We start from the raw sequence: 19,720 nt of genomic DNA on the forward strand, positions 1-19,720 counted from the left end.
TTGAAATAAAAACAGAGAACTCAGCAAGCCAGGCAGCATCTGTGAAGAGGGAAAGAGTTTTCAGGTTGATGAACCTTTGTCAGATATATGAAACGTTGGCCCGTACGTTCTTCAGAGAGGCCGACTGACCTGCGACTAAATTGTACAGCGCCTATCTCACCCAACCTTCCTAAGACCGGGGGAGGCTGAAAAAGAAGTGTGTCCACAGCTCCAATTGCAAAGTGCAAAAGAGTTGGAGTGAAGGAGGACACGTCCCCTTTGTACGGCTCTAGCTGCCTTAAAGCAGATGAATTTAAAGGTCCCATTGAAAGGGAGAAAGTAGGTTTCTATGGTAAGTGAATGGAATGTAGGCGTGGGGGTTCAGACATCAGCTGGAGGAGAGGGGGCAATACATCAAAAGGGAAGAGTCTTCGGACATCGGCGGGGGGGGGGGGGTCAGGCATCAGGGAGAGGAGCAGAATGACATGGGGTGGGGGAAGAGAAGATGAGAGAGAGAGAGAGAGAGAGAGATAGAGAAAAGGAAGATGACATTGAGGGGGGAGGAGGTGGAGTCGGGCATCGAGGGGAGGAGGTTGAGCCGGGCATCGGGTGGGGGTTGGGGGGGGGGGGGATGTTTCATAACTATTTGTGGGAAGTTGCTGTACATGAAACAGTTACCTCAGTTCAGCTCCATTCAAGCTACTGTGCTTCACAGATCATCAATTTTATTTAAACTTTCGTGAGGCACTAAAATTGAAAACGCACCATCTATATATGGAAGTACATTATCATTTTTCTTGCTCCCATCAGGTAGGTTTGTTCAATCAATGCTATTTCCATGCTTATTTTCTGAGAATTACAACACTCAAATGAAACATCACTTCATTGGGCACTGAGTTTCTGCGCCCTGACTTCATTGCTGACATAATCCATTAAAATAAAACACAACCTTTATGGTATGCTGCATTTTCTTGAGACAAAAAGCCTAACTTGAATTTTATATTTATTTATTTGAACTCTCTTTATGCTTGGTTTCTTTAGCCAATTACAAATGGACTGCAGCTGCTCCCAAGAACCTTCCTAAGTTAAAGTTGCAATGCAACAAGGTATCAGACACAAATTATTTTATCCATCATGTTGAACATTTCCAATTGATTGGAAAACTACATACACTTGATAAGCAGTTGTGATGGTTTTTGAGGAGGATGACCTGCCCATTATGTTGATCTTTCTTTCACTGAAGATACTGGGCCAGGTTTTGCAATCAGCATGATCACAGACTCTCTTTTAGCCTTTGCACCAGAAATGGCTGTGATTAGAAAGTCAATTCACAGGGTACCCTCTGCAGGAGTTCTGGTACCAGTGTGAACAGGGCAAGCCACACCTCCCTTAACCAGGTTGAAGAAATATTGAACAGCACAGAGCCTGAACCACAGATACTTAGACTACTTAATTTAGTGCCAAATCACGTAGAAAGTGAAGGAAGGTGGGATTATGAGAGATTGAAAAACGTAAAGAAAAGCTTCTTAAACACTTGAGAAAGAATGAGTTTCCACACTTCTAAATGTTAATTTTCAGTGCTAGAGAGGTCGTTTGGCAGCAATTAAGACTGAGCATAGAATCATAGAATTTACGGTGCAGGAGGCCATTCAGCCCACCGAGTCTGCACCGGCCCTTGGGAAGAGCACCCTACTTAAGGCCACACCTCCACCCTATCCCTGTAACCCAGTAACTCCACCTAACCTTTTTGGACACTAAGGGCAATTTAGCATGGCCAATCCATCTAACCTGAACATCTTTGGACTGAGAGAGCTATGAATATAACACAGCTCCTGGTCGAGCAGGGCAATGTAGACACCTACCTCCTGATTTTGCTTTCAATTGTGTGCGTGTAATCGCTTTATGTTGCTGTTAAATTTACATTTTATTAACCATGAATGCTGTTAGATCACCATTATTGTTAATTGCGATATCTGAGCTGTACGGCCGGAATTACCTTCTTAATTTAACAAATACTGCCTTGAATCTACATCTCCCTATTTTGATAGCGTCACAGAAGTTGAACAGCATGCAGTACTGTGAACAATAAAAAACTGCTACCTACCCACAGTATTAGAACATAGAACATACAGCACAGAACAGGCCCTTCGGCCCTCGATGTTGTGCCGAGCGATGATCACCCTACTCAAACCCACGTATCCACCCTATACCCGTAACCCAACAACCCCCCCCCCTTAACCTTACTTTTTAGGACACTACGGGCAATTTAGCATGGCCAATCCACCTAACCCGCACATCTTTGGACTGTGGGAGGAAACCAGAGCACCCGGAGGAAACCCACGCACACATGGGGAGGACGTGCAGACTCCGCACAGACAGTGCGGAGTATTCTTATCAATGTACATGTAAAATATACACTGAATGGTAATTAATATAAAGCAGTAGACAAAATATAGAATGAACTGCAGGGGCGAATGAGAGTAGAAAACAACAATGCACTAGCATTTAAATTTCAAAGCCCAGACTTAAGCGGTTGCCACAGTGTCACAATGTATTTTTTTCTTTTAATTATTTACTTCCCTCCACTTTGCAACCTTTTGCTGAAGGTGTTGGCACTTGATAATGTATGGTTCTGTGGTACCCTTCTGGTACTTTCACCACCTGCCACAACTTAGTTTCGCTGCTCTGTCCTTCAGGCCTCAGCAGCTGGCACTACAAAGAAATTCTTGACGATGGGTATTGAAATCTAGCGCCCAGAATATATTTTCTGTCTTTGCTAACCTTAGTGCTTCCTACAAATAACGTTTAACAGAAGAAGGAAGGCGGTAGATGCTAACCAGCAGGAGTCCTTTCCTGTGTTTGACCTGAAGCCATAAATCTTCATGTAATAATCATAACCAAGCACGATCCTATCTCATACATACTTTCCAGCAGGTATCAACGGTGCAAATCAGCAAGGGAAAACCGGAGTGATATTTTCCCCACCTTAACAGAAGTATGCCAAGGGATGTGGTACTGTGCTTATTATTGTCCTGGCACAAATCAGTTAACTCAGCACAGACGGAGAACTGCACCATTCCCCATTCTTCAGTATTAATGCACAAAGCATTGGGCAGTTTGGTGAAATTAATTCTTGCAGCAGATTTTACTGTTTGACAAACTTTATTACCAACCCATAATTGATTAAAAACTTAGAATTTTTCCAATTAACGGGCATTTTAACGTGGCCAATCCACCTACCCTGCATATCCTTCGATTGTGGGGATGAGACCCATGCAGACACGGGAAGAATGTGCAAACTCCACACGGACAATGACCCGGGGCAGGGATCGAACCAGGGTCATTGACACTGAGGCAGCAGTGCTAACCATTGCACCACCGTGCCGCCCATTTATGAGCAATTATTAGGAAATTAAAACATTTCTTTATTTTGCAATTTAAATGACCCAATAGCAAGGAAATTTAGACCATCGTACATAATTTGCCAAGTCACTGACCGGTATGGTAACACTAACAATTCAGTGCTGCTATGTGAGCATTCTGTTTGCTGTGCAGCAGCAGCCACGGAAGGTTAAATCTAAAATAATTTGGTTCAACATTTCACAATTATATATTAGTGCAGCAATGTTTTGTTTCCAACAGTAGCGCTAGATTTAATTTATAATCTACAAGATCATCAGAACAAAAACCAGAGTATCCATTCCATTAAGATCCATTCAATTTTATTTGCAATCATTTCCATTGTCAAATGTTTGACTGCTAACACTCCTGAGAAGTATTTTGGGAGAATTTTGAGAATAGCCTTTTGAGAAAATAGAGCAATATGTCCTATCCAGCTGGTGTACCAATATGTTGTACGAGTGAGTCAGAACACAAAGATATCACAGTTCTAGAGGGTGCAGCAGGCAATGTTATTAGCAGGTAATGGTGCCAAAAAACTATTGTGGGTACAGAAGCTGAAATCCTAGGCACACAGTACATCATAATATGTTTGGAAAGTGTTGTGCTGAACTGCAATTTAGAGGTCCACATTATGTGCAAAATGATCTGAACATCAAGGCTGTTTTCCATCATCTCTTATCCATTCTTCAGTTTACCTTGTGTGTGCACAACAGCGTAAATGACATTTCAACTTACCAAAATCATGTTGTCTGATCTGTTCTAACTGACATTCATATTTACGATGTGATATGCTTCTACAAAGCTGAGTCGGACCAATTTTCCAGTGGCATCTGTGCAGTGCAGTAGGACATTTATCACATTAAAGATATGGACAGGATTCTCTGCTCCTGGGCTAAGTGCTGGCTCGAACGGAGAATCCGCGGGAGGTCGACGTGAAGAAAATCGGCGCGAACCCATCATCGATTCCTAATTTCACAACTGAAAGAGTTGACTCTTTAAATTAAAATGACTGATTGTATCCTAGTCAGAAGACTCCCCAACCAAGGGAAATAGTTTCCATTTACTTTATCGCAGGAAATATTATAGAATTCCTACAGAAGGAGGCCATTCAGCCCATCAAGTCTGCACTGACCCACTGAAAGAGCACCCCACATAGGCCCAGTCCGCCACTCTATCCCTGCTACCCCACCTAGCTTGAACATCTTTTGACACAAAGGGGCAATTTTAGCAAGGCCAATTCATCTAACCCGCACATGTTTGGATTGGGGGAGGAAACCAGAGCATTCGGTGGAAACCCACGCAGACACGAGGAGAACTGCAAATTCCACATAGTCACCCAAGGCCGGAATTGAACCCGGGTCGATGCTGCTTTGAGGAAGCAGTGCTAACCACTGTGCCATCCCAAACAGTCGAAGACAGTTGTCATGGTCACCATTACTGAGACCAGATTTCCAATTCTAGATTTATCAACTGAATTTAAATTCCACCAGCTGCTATGGTGGGATTTGAACCCATGTTTATCCACAACATTCGCCAGGACCTCTGGATTACTAGTCTGGTGAGATTACCACCACGCTACCATCTGTATCTATAGTCACATGACCTGCCACTAACCACTCACACATAAACTGGTCGTTTAGGTTAACTACTGGAAGGCAACCTAGTTTATTGGAACGGTTCCTTCGTACGTGTTTGAGGAAAAATGGGAAGATTTGGGTTAAAAATACCTTAACCTGGTCGGACACTTCCTTACTTTCAAGAGTGATTTTAAAATAGCCCCAAACCAGAGGAGCGCATGAGGAGAATTTGCCTTTTTAAAAATTAAATAAATTTAGGAGTGATGTACATTATATTGAAAATATAAAACGCACCCTTTTCTTTAACGTTTCATGTGATGCACACAACGAGTCACATTCTGTTTGGTTGATCCCGATCTGTCCATCTATCTATCTATCCATCCCTGCCTTAAAAATATTCAAAGACTCTGCTTCCACCACCTTTTGACAGAGTTTTAAAGACTCTCAATCCTCAGGAGAAATAATTTCTCTTCATCTCGATTTTAAACTGGTGACCCCCTAGTTCTGGATTCTCCCACAAGAAAAAGTGTGCTTTCCATATCCGCCCTGTCAAGACTCCTCAGGATAGCGCAGTAACACTCTGCAAGTAGAATACAATAGTCAATGCATATAGATAGATAGAAACAGATAGATTTACTAATACACTTGGGAGTCATTAAAAATGCTTTCGGCTCTTAAAATAGTTCTGTTAGAAATGCTATACTTTAATCACAGTCATTCCTATTAGCAACCACTTTTTATTCAACCAAAAAACTGACTGCACGATGATCTTTCGTGTCAATCATGAATGGAAGTCAACTAGTATTGATCACTGATGCATTATAAACCCCACCATGAATCTGCAAAACTATTTTCTGCATATGTCAAAAGCAAAATGTAGGCTACTGTTCACTAAATGCGTTTGTAATCGATAAGGCATATTATATGTTGTATGACCTTGAACATCACATTAAAAAAGATACCTTGCGATTTACTCTCCGCTCCAATAACAAATGACTTCAACCCTTGGTTGGCTTTGAGTTTTGCTTTAATCTAACCATCCTTTATCGATTTATAAGAATACTAATAATTCAACAAACATACAGTATCTATATTGGTGTTGTCTACTTGATTTCTGAGATGAAAATTAATATGCAGTGGATGAATCATGAAGCACAGCAGTATATAAAAATGAGCATCAGCTCCTTCAATGCTGAAAATCAGACACCATTATTGAAACAGACTGGTGGGGAAGTCTAGGACAATAGGGCATAACCTTAAAATCTGAACCAGGCCATTCAGGAGAGAAGTTAGGAAACACCTCTTTAGTCAAAGGATGATAGAATTGTCAACCTCCCTCCAACAAAAAGCATTGGCTGTCGCACAATTAGTCATTTCAATTCTGAGATCCACTGATACTTGTTAGCTAAGGGGTATGGGGCCAAGATGAGTAAATGGAGCTATGATACATGTCTGCCATGAACTTACTGAATAGCACAAGCTGGAGGGGTTGAATTGCCTATTCCTGCTCCTAGGTCTCTTTTCAAAACGTGTACTTTGACCAAAAATCGATTTGTGACCGAGAATTCAGGTGAAATAAATCTGCCTCAAATCCATAACGGCAAACATTAAATCCTTGAGGATGCCTGTCATGCAGGTGCACCTAGCACTACTGCCACTTTTTAAGCTGTTCAGCTGCCAGCTGGAATGCAGAAAGCACCACATGATGAACGAACACTACAGCTCTTGGGAGGTTAAAACATAAACCATGGTGACAGCTGCATCAGCCAAATGACAACTGTGAAAAGTGCAGGAAGACCGTCCAGAAACGATCACTTGTTAACATTAGATAGTTACCAAAAAACGTGGAAACATAACCCAACCTGCAAAATGCATCATTGGGGAAAAAATTTTAACATTTAATACAAGATGTCAAATTAAGTGCTTGGTTTTCTTCATTATTAACCGATTATTATTATTAATCTGATATGTGAGGTGGACAATACTTTTGGTCCAAACTAGACATGGACAATTAAATATCTTAATAAATAAAGAGAAAATGCTGGATAAACTCAGCAAGTCTGACAGCATCTCGAGAGAAATAGTATTTAATAATAAATATTATAGCATATAGTAGTGAAAGGAAGTGAGTACTAATGTGACTCCCTGTTTTGCATGCTGGGAAAGTAGTTTGTCATATACAACAAACAATGAGGAGCAACTAATTCCTAGTCTGTTGAGAAATCAATGCTTAATAATAATAATCTTTATCGTCACAAGTAGGCTTATATTAACACTGCAATGAAGTCACTGTAAAAAACCCCTAGTCACCACATTCCGGCGCCTGTTCAGTCACAGAGGGAGAATTCAGAATGCCCAATTCACCTAACAAAACGTCTTTTGGGACTTGTGGGAGGAAACCGGAGCATCTAGAGGAAGCCCACGCAGACACAGGGAGTACATGCCGACTCTGCACAGTGACCCAAGCCGGGAGTCGAATCTGGGAGCCTGGCGCTGTGAAGCAACAGTGCTAACCACTGTACTACCGTATTGCCCTAGAGGACAGCACAGATTTTACTTCTGAGATTGCGAGAGCTGAATTTCTAAATATTTGCTTTATTTTTTGCGCTTTGCTGCCCTATTAGCAGGATCTTCCATTGCTCCAATTAGAATTCTGGACTTCGGAACTTCAATAGGCATTCCTCTTGTAACCAAATTTATTTATTTTTGCTAATGTCACTGTGGGATACTGTGAATCGGGCTTGTGTGGGGTGCATGTATGTTTGTGTGTGTGTGACTAATTCAATTAAACTGAAGATAGTCAGCTGCAAAGTTTAAATCATCAAAAGGGTTAGGTGTAAAATCAGGTACCTGAACTGGAAATGAGCAAGGCAAACTTGGGATACAAGTAAACAACCTGGATGGAAGTTGCATGAGGAGTGAAGGAAATTGTCCATTTCTAATAAGTAAAGGGGTAATTGATTTAGCCATTTAAATGTAAATACTAAAGCCCAGTTAAAAATCCATTTTAAAATGGATTTCATCATATAACTTCAAACATAATTTAGATTACAAATACACAACTTGCAGACTTTGCAGTGGCAAAACACAGGATCTGAAACATTCATGAAACTAGCTGGAGCTTATACATTTTTACTGATATCATATGTTTTAAATAGCAAAAGCTATGCAGCATACCCAAGGTCGCCATGACTACATGAACACACCATTATTCAGAATTCAGATAGAAGCACAGTCAGCAATAAACCAGCAAAAACTAGAATTGATTAAGAGGATATATCACATTCCAACACACAGAAAAATCTACAAATGCAACATATCCAAATATATGTTGCACAATGATGATTGACAACTAACCATCCACCAAATATATTTGAAATCCATCCAAGCCAATCAGCACATTGCAGGGGTAGGGACAGATAGAGTTAGACTGAAACACAGAAGTTCGGGAAGCCATTTTGCATCTGGATCAATCTATACTTTTACTTGACTATTCATAGAACATAGAACATAGAACAGTACAGCACAGAACAGGCCCTTCGGCCCATGATGTTGTGCCGAGCAATGATCACCCTACCCAAACCCACGCATCCACCCTATACCCGTAACCCAACAACTCCCCCCCTTAACCTTACTATTAGGACACTACGGGCAATTTAGCATGGCCAATCCACCTAACCCGCACATCTTTGGACTGTGGGAGGAAACCGGAGCACCCGGAGGAAACCCACACACACACGGGGAGGACGTGCAGACTGCACACAGACAGTGACCCAGCCGGGAATCGAACCTGGGACCCTGGAGCTGTGAAGCATTTATGCTAACCACCATGCTACCGCGCTGCCCCAAATACCTATTTTCATATTTTCCCTTCTAAAACTCAAGTCTGCGCAAGCTGTCTTTGCCTTAAGCAAGAAACCATTTCTGTATTATTTTTGAAAGTTAAAATTGTTTTATAAATTACTTCTCCTTAAGTCTTTTGCTGGCAAGGCTTTACTGAGAATAGATTTAAGTTTCTCTCAATTGTAATCAGTAGAGGCAATAAAAGATTCCTACTTCGCATCCGAGAAGGTTAACTCAAATTTCTACCCAGTTTTAAAGTGTATGCGAGACTGCACTTGAACCGCATGGTATATCTCTACAAGGAGATAAAGAATGTCTGTTTGTATTTACTTGTTGAATTTCAAAGACAAATAAAAGGTAGGTTTACAACTGGAAAAGATCACAAATGAATAAAGCAAAATTGGACAGCGCGGCAGCACAAGTGATTAGCACTGTGGCTTCATAGTGCCAGGGTCCCAGGTTCGATTCCCCGCTCGGTCACTGTCTGTGCAGAGTCTGCACGTTCTCCCCGTGTCTGCGTGAGATTCCTCCGGGTACTCCAGTTTCCTCCCACAGTCCAAAGACGTGCAGGTTAGGTGGATTGGCCGTGATCAATTGCCCTTAGTGACCAAAAAGGTTAGGAGGGGTTACTGGGATATGGGAATTGGGTGGAAGTGAGGGCTTAATTGGGTCAGTGCAGACTCGATGGGCCAAATGGCCTCCTATTGCACTGTATGTCACAAAGTTTTGTGACAAGCTTTGGATTTCCATTGTCACATGATGGGGAAAAGAAGCCCCATGAAATACTTCCCTTGTGCCTTGTGTAATTTTACTGGGTATTTAACAGATTAGAAATCCATAGGGAATGTTGCCTGATAAGGGGTGGTTTATATGCGAGTCTGACTAAGTAGAAATCTTTTAGGAAATGTTTGTAACACTAGATTTTAACTGTGCAAATGTAATCTTGTGTGTTTAAGTTTCATTTTCTTTTGTTAATAAATATTCCAATTAATATTTAAAATTTCCAAAAGTGGTATTAAAATGTTTACTCCTGACTTCGGTACACGTATCTTTTCATAATAAAATACAAATTTCATATTGTTATGATAGCTTGATCAAGTTTCCCTTTGGGATTTGATCAGCCTGGCAACTATCACATGCCATATCATAACATTGTTCTTTTGTATTATTTAGAGGACGATGAAAAGAAAAATGCAAAAGAGCTTGGTTTGTACCAACCTTGGGCAGCCCTCACACATGCAACCGTGTCTGCAATCCAAAGTCACAATCATCGAGGAATGCACAAGGTAATTCTACAGCTCCTCATCACAGAAAGACTAGTCTCTATGTTCATCTATTGGATGCCAATACTTAGATCTAATATATTTTTCATTATGAATGTATTTCAGTACACTGTTGAAATAAAGTACAACTAAATTAAAAATTCTAAAAGTGAACTATAAATGCGACTGTTGTTTTCTAAGCCAGTGCTGTCACTTGGAAGAAGTGTATGTTTTATGAGGCAGAAATTCTAATTTCCTTCTAAATAACATATTGTTCACTTGGTAACAGGGTACCCTGGTATGTCTTCAATTCATCCCTGTTTTCCATAATTTATTACAGATGCAAGTTCATGTAATCTGAAACAGGGATGTGCTGCGACTTTGCAACCATTTCCAGACTTCTACCCAGCAACAATAAGCTGGCCCCTTTACGTACTACCTGCAGTTTTTTTTTTAAAATGTGAAGCCGATGTTCCATAAGAACGATCTGCCACCCATTCTATCCCATATGAATGGCCTGTAATCTCTGTCCATATAATTTAGCACCATATTGAAAATTCCCAAATGTCAAAGTACATCATTTTCCTTAGCCAATCAGCATTTAGACCTCAGTGAATCTTGCATAATAGAAACCCAATAGAAAATCCATCACTAAATTTCTAACAGATATATGACAACATACTCTGCCTTCTAAAATACTTTTAAACTGTTGGTATCTAAAAAGATTTTAATAGTTTGACAGCAGTATTTGTGGTTTGATACTGCCTATTGTGACACCTCACCAGCACAATATTTCATGGCAGAGACCATGGCAGACGTTCTCAGTATTGAACTAATCAGTGAGTACAACTATGAATGTATCAACTGAAATAATCATTTATGGTAAAATGAATAGCTGATTCAACAAGCAGTTGAAATCCACCAATCGCAATGCACCAGATGTGAATACATCATGTGTTTTGGATCAAAAGATTCATGAGTGAATGTTTCCCACTTGGCATAGTTCTAGCTTGAACAAACAGTACATTTACTGCAATTTTACCATTATTTTTATGTAGTCCTTCATATCACTCATGTCAGGTTGTTTGAAAATGCAGGAAACAGAAGACTGGGAGGATACGCAAACTGATGATCACTACTGAAATTAAGTCAAGGAAACACTTTAAGAAGTCCTCAATGAACACTAATTAAAGGAGAGCACTGATTACAGCATGCAATCAAATACTCAACTAATTCCCCAGTTAGGTACAAAGATCACAGCAGCCATCTAGTGGGTAAAACAAGTACATATTACCAAGTCCACTCTTATCACCAGCTGCAAGTTAATTTCATGCCCAGCGCATCGCAGTGCAAACCTGGAGTCAAGGTGTGACCCAACTGTAAAGCAAAGCAAAGAGACAGGGTGTGCAGCTCTGTTTCCCTTTAGAACAGGTTACTTTTTTGATTCTAGATTTCTTATACAATTTTAGCATCAGTATGTAGTACCACTTTGCTTTGAGATTATAATTCTGACATAAATGCAGCTGCAGACTGTTTCACATTTAACCATGCAATCTTTCATAACGTGGTCGATTAAAAATAATTTTACTAAGACTACAGGAGGCTGGCTTGGTGGTAAACCAAACTGAAATTGAGTTTGCAAAAGCCCAAGTCACATCCTTAGGTCATGCTATTGGATATGGTCAGATAGCTCCACAAAACATGAAAATGAAAGCTATTGGGAGTTTCCAATACCATCAACAAGAAGAGAAGTTCTGAGATTTCTGGGCATGACATTTGTGCCAAATTTCAACAGTGTGGTTACTCCATTGCCTGATCTTTTAAAAAAGAACCGGAAATTTCACTGGATGTCCGAATGTCAGGACACATTTGACAATCTGAAAACTGTACTAACCCCCACACCAGTTTTGGCAACACCGAATTATGCTGAGCAATTTAACGTGGCAATTGATGCGAGTGATGTGGCCGTAACAAGAAGATGACAAAGGTATAAAAAGACCTGTTGGGTTATTTATCCAGAAAGGAAATAATCATCAAAAGAAGCATTTGACAAACGAGAAGGTGACATTGAGTTTGATATTCATGTAGCAATATTTTGACATTTATGTTGCTAATAATTCATCAGAGGCAACTGTTTATACAGTGATAATCGTTGACGTTTTTGGAGAAATTTAAAAATAGAAATGCAAGACTCTTTTATTGATGAATTTTATTGCTACAACCGGCACAACATTGTGGGCCGAAGGGCCTGTTTTGTGCTGTACTGTTCTATTTTCTATATATGTAGCAGGAAAAGAAAACATGATTGCAAAGCTTTATCATCACTTTGAGATGAAATGAAATGAAAATCGCTTATTGTCACGAGTAGGCTTCAATGAAGTTACTGTGAAAAGCCCCGAGTCGCCACATTCCGGCGCCTGTCCGGGGAGGCTGGTACGGGAATCGAACCGTGCTGCTAGCCTGCTTGGTCTGCTTTAAAAGCCAGCGGTTTAGCCAAGTGAGATGTAACATAAATTAAACATTCAAAGTTGGGAAAGCAAGGTTGAAATGGACTGTAGGGATGTTTAAATTTGCATGCAGAAATACGACAAGATATGTATCAGTATCATTCTAAACAGTGTTTAGTAATGAGTGCTGTTTAAAGTTGAAAAGGCTTTGGAACATGAAGCCATCTTCTCATATCGCTGGTTCATTTGTTTTAAGGGGAGGTGTGATGAATATAAGAAATTGATAGAAATTTCATATTTGTGGCAGTAATGTTATGAAAAGCTCTTGTTTAAAATACATACAGGCAGTGTGTTTACTAAAGCAATAATTAACGAGTCGTAAAAGGCGAGGTAATCATTCATTCCAGCCACTTACTTGGCTACAGATAAAGGACATATTGGAATATTGTTTATATTTTGGATGGTTCCCTGGAGTGTAGATAATTTATGAAGATTGTATTTAGTCCTAGCTAAGCAGGTCATGGAACTTAGTGGGATACAGATGATGTAATTATTGAAAAAAATGAAATGAAAATCGCTTATTGTCACGAGTAGGCTTCAATGAAGTTACTGTGAAAAGCCCCTAGTCGCCACATTCCGGCGCCTGTCCGGGGAGGCTGGTACGGGAATCGAACCGTGCTGCTGGCCTGCTTGGTCTGTCAGGTCAGTCTGTAGTTTTGCAGTTTGTTATAAGATTTTAAATTGAACAGCAGTTTGCCATAGGATTTGATTCTGACAAGACAGAAGATCTGCTCTTGAAAGGATCTCTTTCCAAACGTAGCCACACAGTTAAGCAAATAACCTGTTTTGTTAACTGTATTTATAAGTGGCATTTGAACTGTATTGGGTTACTTTTTTTTAAAATTTAGAATACCCAATTCATTTTTCCAATTAAGGGGCAATTTAGTGAGGCCAATCCACCTACTCTGCACATCTTTGGGTTGTGGGGGCGAAACCCACGCAGACACGGGGAGAATGTGCAAACTCCACACAGACAGTGACCCAGAGCCGGGATTCGAACCTGGGACCTCGGCGCCGTGAGGCAACAGGGCTAACCCACTGCTCCACCGTGCTGCCCCTGTATTGGGTTACTTAACTGGAATTAGTGGGAGGGTAGAAAGTAAGTTCAGGTTTTTCCTTTTATTTAACAATTATTTAACTGATAATTGTAAAGCCATTTCTTTGATGCTAACGTGGTTAATTCTGTCTTTAAATTAAAGTTTACTTTAACATAAAATATACCTATTGGTCAGTCATCACTCCTGGGGTGAAGAATCCTCTTCACAGCTTTACAAATGGAAAAATTGTTTGTGTTCTCATCCGGTATCCTAACAAGCTAAATGGACTTAGTAGCAGCCCTGTTAACTGGGAGTTTCAAAATTTGGCCAACAAATGCAGACCGATACTTCAGTGCACTACTGAGGCAATGCTATCTTGCTTGAGGTTCGATCTTTAAAAAATGTTAGACCAGGATTATAGAAGCCTATGGTGCTATTCAAACAGCAGAAGAAATCCCCTAGTGCACTGGCCAACATTTATTGCTCAACTAACGGCATCAAAAATCTTAACTGGCCATTTGTAACATTTCCGTTTATGGCTATTCACTGTGCACAAATTTGTGTACATTTGTGTAAATAATATTACAAATTAAATTTAAAAATCACTTAATTAACTTTTAAAACTTTGTTGTAACCTTTGAGGTGAAATGCCTATACAAAGTTGTCTTTCTAAACAGTCGCTAACAGAAGGACAGATCCAAAGCTTCGCCACATTCACGATTCCCCCATTCACACGAAATTGGGAGTGGAGTGAGGTGTATAAAAACATCAAGTAGACATTTAGTAGTAAATCAGAGTTATTTGAAATTATTTGTCCCCTCGATGTGATTATTGTTAAGAAAGAATACATTTTTTATACAATATAAATAGAACATGCTAGAAATGTATACAGGGCTGGGATTCTCCCCTACCCGGCGGGGCGGGGGGGTCCCGGCGTGTTGGAGTGCTGTGAACCACTCAGGCGTCGGGCCGCCCCAAAGGTGCTGACGTCTCCGCACCTTTTAGGGGCCAAGCCCTCACATTGAGGGGCTAGGCCCACGCCGGAGTGGTTCTCGCTCCGCCGGCTAGTGTGAACAGCCTTTGGCGCCACGCCAGCTGGGGCCGAAAGGACTTCGCCAGCCGGCGTAAGTCCGCGCATGCGCCGGAGCGCAGCGGCTGCTGACGTCATACCAGCGCATGCGCAGGGGAGGGAGTCTCTTCCGCCTCCGCCATGGTGAAGACCATGGCGAAGGCGGAAGAAAAAGAGTGCCCCCACGGCACAGGCCCGCCCGCCGATCGGTGGGCCCCGATCGCAGGCCACCGTGGGGGCACCCCCCGGGGTCAGATCACCCCGCGTGCCCCCCTCCCCCCCCCCCCAGGACCCTGGCGCCCACCCGTGCCACCAATCCCGCCGGTAAGAGAGGTGGTTTAATCCACACCGGCGGGAGAGGCTTGTCAGCGACGGGACTTCGGCCCATCGCGGGCCGGAGAATGGCCGCCGGGGGCGGTTGCTGATTGGCGCGGCGTGATTCCCTCCCCCGCCAAATCTCGGGTGGCGGAGAATTCGGGACACGGCGGGGGCGGGATTGACGGCAGCCCCGGACAATTCTCTGGCCCAGTGGGGGGTCGGAGAATCCCGCCCCAGGATTCCAAAAGGAACTGTTAGCACATCAGGTAGCATTCTAGTCAGATCTGACACACTTCCTAGGTCTGCGTGTTGAGGTTTTGGGTGGTCAGTGGTTTGCTGCATTTACATTGGTAAAGAGCAGATTGAAAAGTAAAGATTTGAAATGGTTTCTGAATGTTGAGAAAGAAATGGTGAGGCCAGAAGAATTCGCCAGCGAGTTTGCAAAGTGGTAAATGAGCAGATGAAGAAACTGAGGGAGTGAGAGACAATCGGTTATGGGCTAGGATGCTGTGTAGACATACAAGGCTTGATCAGGTCACTTACAAAAGATTATGGGAGCCGTGCAGGAATTTGAAAATGAAGCAACAATTCTGACATTAGCTCACTGCAGTACATAGAGGCAGTGAGGCTTGAGAGAAGGAAGGTGTGATCAGCAATCCATACTTTGTGCAGACAAGGATATGAATGCATCATGCTAAATTAGCCGTAACTTGTGAACTGGCAATAGCATTGAGCAAAGAATAAGAGAAGGTATGGATTAAAGCTTATGTGATAGTAATGGAAAAAATAAGGGATATATATATCTTCTGATTCATCCAAAGTGGCAGCTAGGGAGGTTGCTCAAGTAAAGATGTTGCAGAAGTCAAAAAGATAGCTTTAGTTTTGCAAACATTCAGTTGTAATAAATTTTAGCTGCTCCAGGCAACTGAAAAGTGAAGCAGCCTTTTAATTGATGGAGAACATATAAACCTGGGAGCCATCAGCATGATTGCACAATGCTCATTACAATCTGCAAGTCTTGTGGCCCCATTCAGAAAAGCCTGGAAAATTCAAACTTGAGTTGATCAAGTGGTCAGTAACATTCATACCAGACAAGTATGTGCCAGCCAATTTCCAATAAGAACCTAACCATCCTCTGATGAGATGCAATCTGCCATTGCCTGGAGTGAGAGCGAGGAATGCCAAATCCGGACACGCCAGGCCTCAGGGTTTGGCACATGCTCGATCCATAAGCAGGCAGCAGATGTTCAATCTGGCAGTTAAGGGCTTGGCCAAGCTGACAGCGGTGCACCTGCGCAAAATAAAGGTGCGAAAACTAGGATCATGTGACTGGGAGGGCTGCAACATAATAAAGAACAGTCCCAGACAAGGGACAGGGTGAAGTTCCAGCTAAGAAGAAATAGGAGCAGAGAAAGAGGTTTGAAGGAGAAAAAGGGATAGAGTAGAAGAATGGTGACTTCCTGTTGTGGCACTTATCAGGAGTGCAAAGGAATATTCTCCACTGACCCAGGTGAATGCAGCTCCAACAACACCCAAGAAGCTCAACAGGATCCAGACCAAAGCAGTCAGCCTTGGTCGGCACGCCATCCATCGCCTTAAACATTCACTCCCTCCTCTACTGATGCAGTGGCAACAGCATACACCATGTGAAAAAATGAGATGAAAATGAAAATCGCTTATTGTCACAAGTAGGCTTCAAATGAAGTTACTGTGAAAAGCCCCTAGTCGCCACATTCCAGCGCCTGTTCGGGGAGGCTGGTACGGGAATCGAACCGTGCTGCTGGCCAGCCTTGGTCTGCTTTCAAAGCCAGCAATTTAGCCCAGTGTGCTAAACTAGCCCCATGTACATGACATGTTGCAACAAATCATCAAGATTCCTCTGGCAGGTTGGGGACTCGCGATTTTTGGAGTTGCGGCAGAGCCGGGAGTGCAGGAGGCGAAAGAGGCCGGTGTTTTGGCCTTTGCGTCCCTAGTAGCCCGGCGGAGGATCTTGCTACAGTGGAAGGATGCGAGGCCCCCAAGTGTGGAGACCTGGATCAGTGACATGGCGGGATTTATAAAATTGGAGAGGGTCAAATTTGCCCTGAGAGGATCAGTACAAGGGAAAGGAAGGTGTTCATTATTTTTTCTATGGTTATTTAACTTAATATTGTGTTAATTTAATTTGTTGTTAATATGTTTTGTTGTTCATTGAGGTTGGGTGAATGTTTATGACTGTTATTGTTATTGTTGGTATTTTATTGCTGTTTGTTGTTGTTATATGAATACAAAATTTTTCAATAAAAATTATTTTTTTAAAAAAGATTCCTCTGGCAGTCCTTTCCAAACCTGAGACCTCTACCACCTAGAACCAGGGCTACCGGCACATGGGAACAACACCACGTCCAAGGTTTCCTCCAAGCCACACATCCTGACCTGGAGCTATTTTGCAATCCCCTCGCTGTTGCTGAGTCAAAAAACTGGAAAGACCTTCCTAACAGCACTGTGGAAGCTCACCCTATGCTTTCAAGTGATATTGCCAAGAAGCACCATGTGCATGACGCATATGTGGGGTCCAATTTTAGAGTTCTGGAGTACACTAGAAGTGACTCTATGAACAGAGAAGGAAGAAAGTGCATCACCTGTCTAGCAAATTCTGGCTAGTCAACTCAAGGACATACAGGAGAAATACATTGTCAGTCAACTCAAGGAAAAGCAGAAATACATTGCCACAAGAAATGCATAAAACGTTTCTACAGTCTTCAGTAATACAGATCATATAAAGAAAATACAGACAACAGATTTAAGGCTGGCTTCAGGTTATCACACCCAGACTCCAACATAAATTAACTGCCTCAACACATTTCCTGTCAATGTTCTTTCAAAGCTGATAAATAAGCAATGAGGCTGGAACTTATTCTTTATTAATGTTATCAGACAATGCTTAATGTACTCATATTAATTTTTCAAATTTCCTATTTTAAGTAGCATCTATGATGTCTTGCTGAACAAACAAATAATTTGATACAAGTACATTAAGTATTGGTACTGTACTCAAGAAGTGTGATATTCAATATAGTTAATTTCCAAGCCAAAAAACATTTTAGCCTGGGGAGAGATAAACACCAAATTAACTGCAGTTGTGTTCAAATTTCACCCGAGTTGAATTCCTTGAGCATAAGCCACACTGCATTTCTAACATAATTAATTTCCTGAAGACTGTACATCCATGCACTCCACTCTCCAACAGGTGTGAAAGATTATTTTGTTAACAGTGGAAAAGGTACTAAAAGCAAATTCAAATGAGTTTGTAAATATAACCATAAGATGAGGAAACTGCTGTTTTACTGTGTTCAATTCTTGTGAGATAAATTTCTAGGTATTGTTGGCCTCAATCAAGTGTTTCCCCCGACAACAGGAGCGGGATTCTCCGGTCCCCTAGCCGTGTGTTTTGCAGTGGAGCAACATTCACTGGCAGCAGGATTTTCTCTTCCCACCGCTCGTCAATTCAATGGGATTTCCCATTGAAACCATCCCATGCCACTGGGAAACCTGCGGATGGAAAAGATCATCCCAACGGCCAGAGAATTCCGGCCCAGGCAGGCAAAACCTATTCTGCTGCAGTCAATGGGCATTTTTCACTGGGCTATTTTGCGGATTGTTTGCCAATGAGAATGGGCAAGAAGGAGTTTTTTTAAAACATTAAATTTAGAGTACCCAATTCTTTTTTTTCCAATTAAGGGGCAACTTAGCGTGGCCAATCCACCTGCCCTGCACATCTTTGGGGTGTGGGGGTGAGACCAAGCAGACACGAGGAGAATGTGCAAACTCCACACAGTGACCCGGGGCCATGATCGAACCCGGGTCCTCGGCGTCGTGAGACAGCAGTGCTAACCACTAAGCCACCGTGCTGCCAGTGTGCAAGAGTTAGAACAATTCATAGTATTATTGTTCTTGTGACAGATTTTTCCTGATTTTTACTATCATTGCTTACCTCTCAATCACACGGGATGAGCAGTTTTCTATGCGTCCCATACACTCCAATGCTGCCATATAGCAGTCCAAATTAGGCTTCAGTTCTGCTTCTTCCACCAGGCTGAAAAGCTTGCTGATCTGATTTAATGAACCCTGCAAGCAAACCATGAGGTTACTTTCCTGACCACCTTGACCTATTCTTCAATCAAACAAAAAGAGGAGAACATTGGCAAAATCAGTGAAATGGTTGGAAAACAAAGAGGAGCAAAATGCTAAGAGGAGAATGATGGAACAGAAAATATGAATGAGAAATAATAAATGAACAAGAACAAAACTGCAGCTGCGATTTTAAAAACAACACTGGTTTCCCTCAAATCGACAGAACAGGAATATTAACTGAGCTATCAAATACTAGAAATAGCCTTGGGAAGTGGGTTGCTGAGCTGCGCTAGGGTCCCAGGTTTGATTCCCGGCTTGGGTCACTGTGTGGAGTCTGCACGTTCTCCCCGTGTCTGCGTGGGTTTCCTCCGGGTGCTCTGGGTTCATCCCACAAGTCCCGAAAGACGTGCTGTTTGGTAATCTGGACATTCTGAATTCTTCCTCCGTGTACCCGAACAGGCGCCGGAATGTGGCGACTAGGGGCTTTTCACGGTAACTTCATTGCAGTAATAATGAAAGCCTACTTGTGACTTGATAAAAATTATTTTTATTAATTACTGGATGGGACAAATTTAGAATTTTTCCCCGTGAAGCTGGAGCTCTCCAGTTCATG

General features: G+C 41.9%; 1 protein-coding gene across 1 annotated transcript in view; it reads right to left on the minus strand.

Moving 5' to 3' along the window:
• polrmt (polymerase (RNA) mitochondrial (DNA directed)) overlaps positions 1-19,720 on the minus strand; it is a 104,049-nt gene that overhangs the window by 77,745 nt on the left and 6,584 nt on the right. Inside the window, 1 exon segment of the mRNA XM_038777044.1 lies at positions 18,968-19,101. Within this exon segment, the coding sequence (XP_038632972.1) occupies positions 18,968-19,101 (134 nt within the window).

The sequence above is a fragment of the Scyliorhinus canicula genome, chromosome 18 (assembly GCF_902713615.1).
Source record: "Scyliorhinus canicula chromosome 18, sScyCan1.1, whole genome shotgun sequence".
In the NCBI taxonomy this organism is placed as follows: domain Eukaryota; kingdom Metazoa; phylum Chordata; class Chondrichthyes; order Carcharhiniformes; family Scyliorhinidae; genus Scyliorhinus; species Scyliorhinus canicula.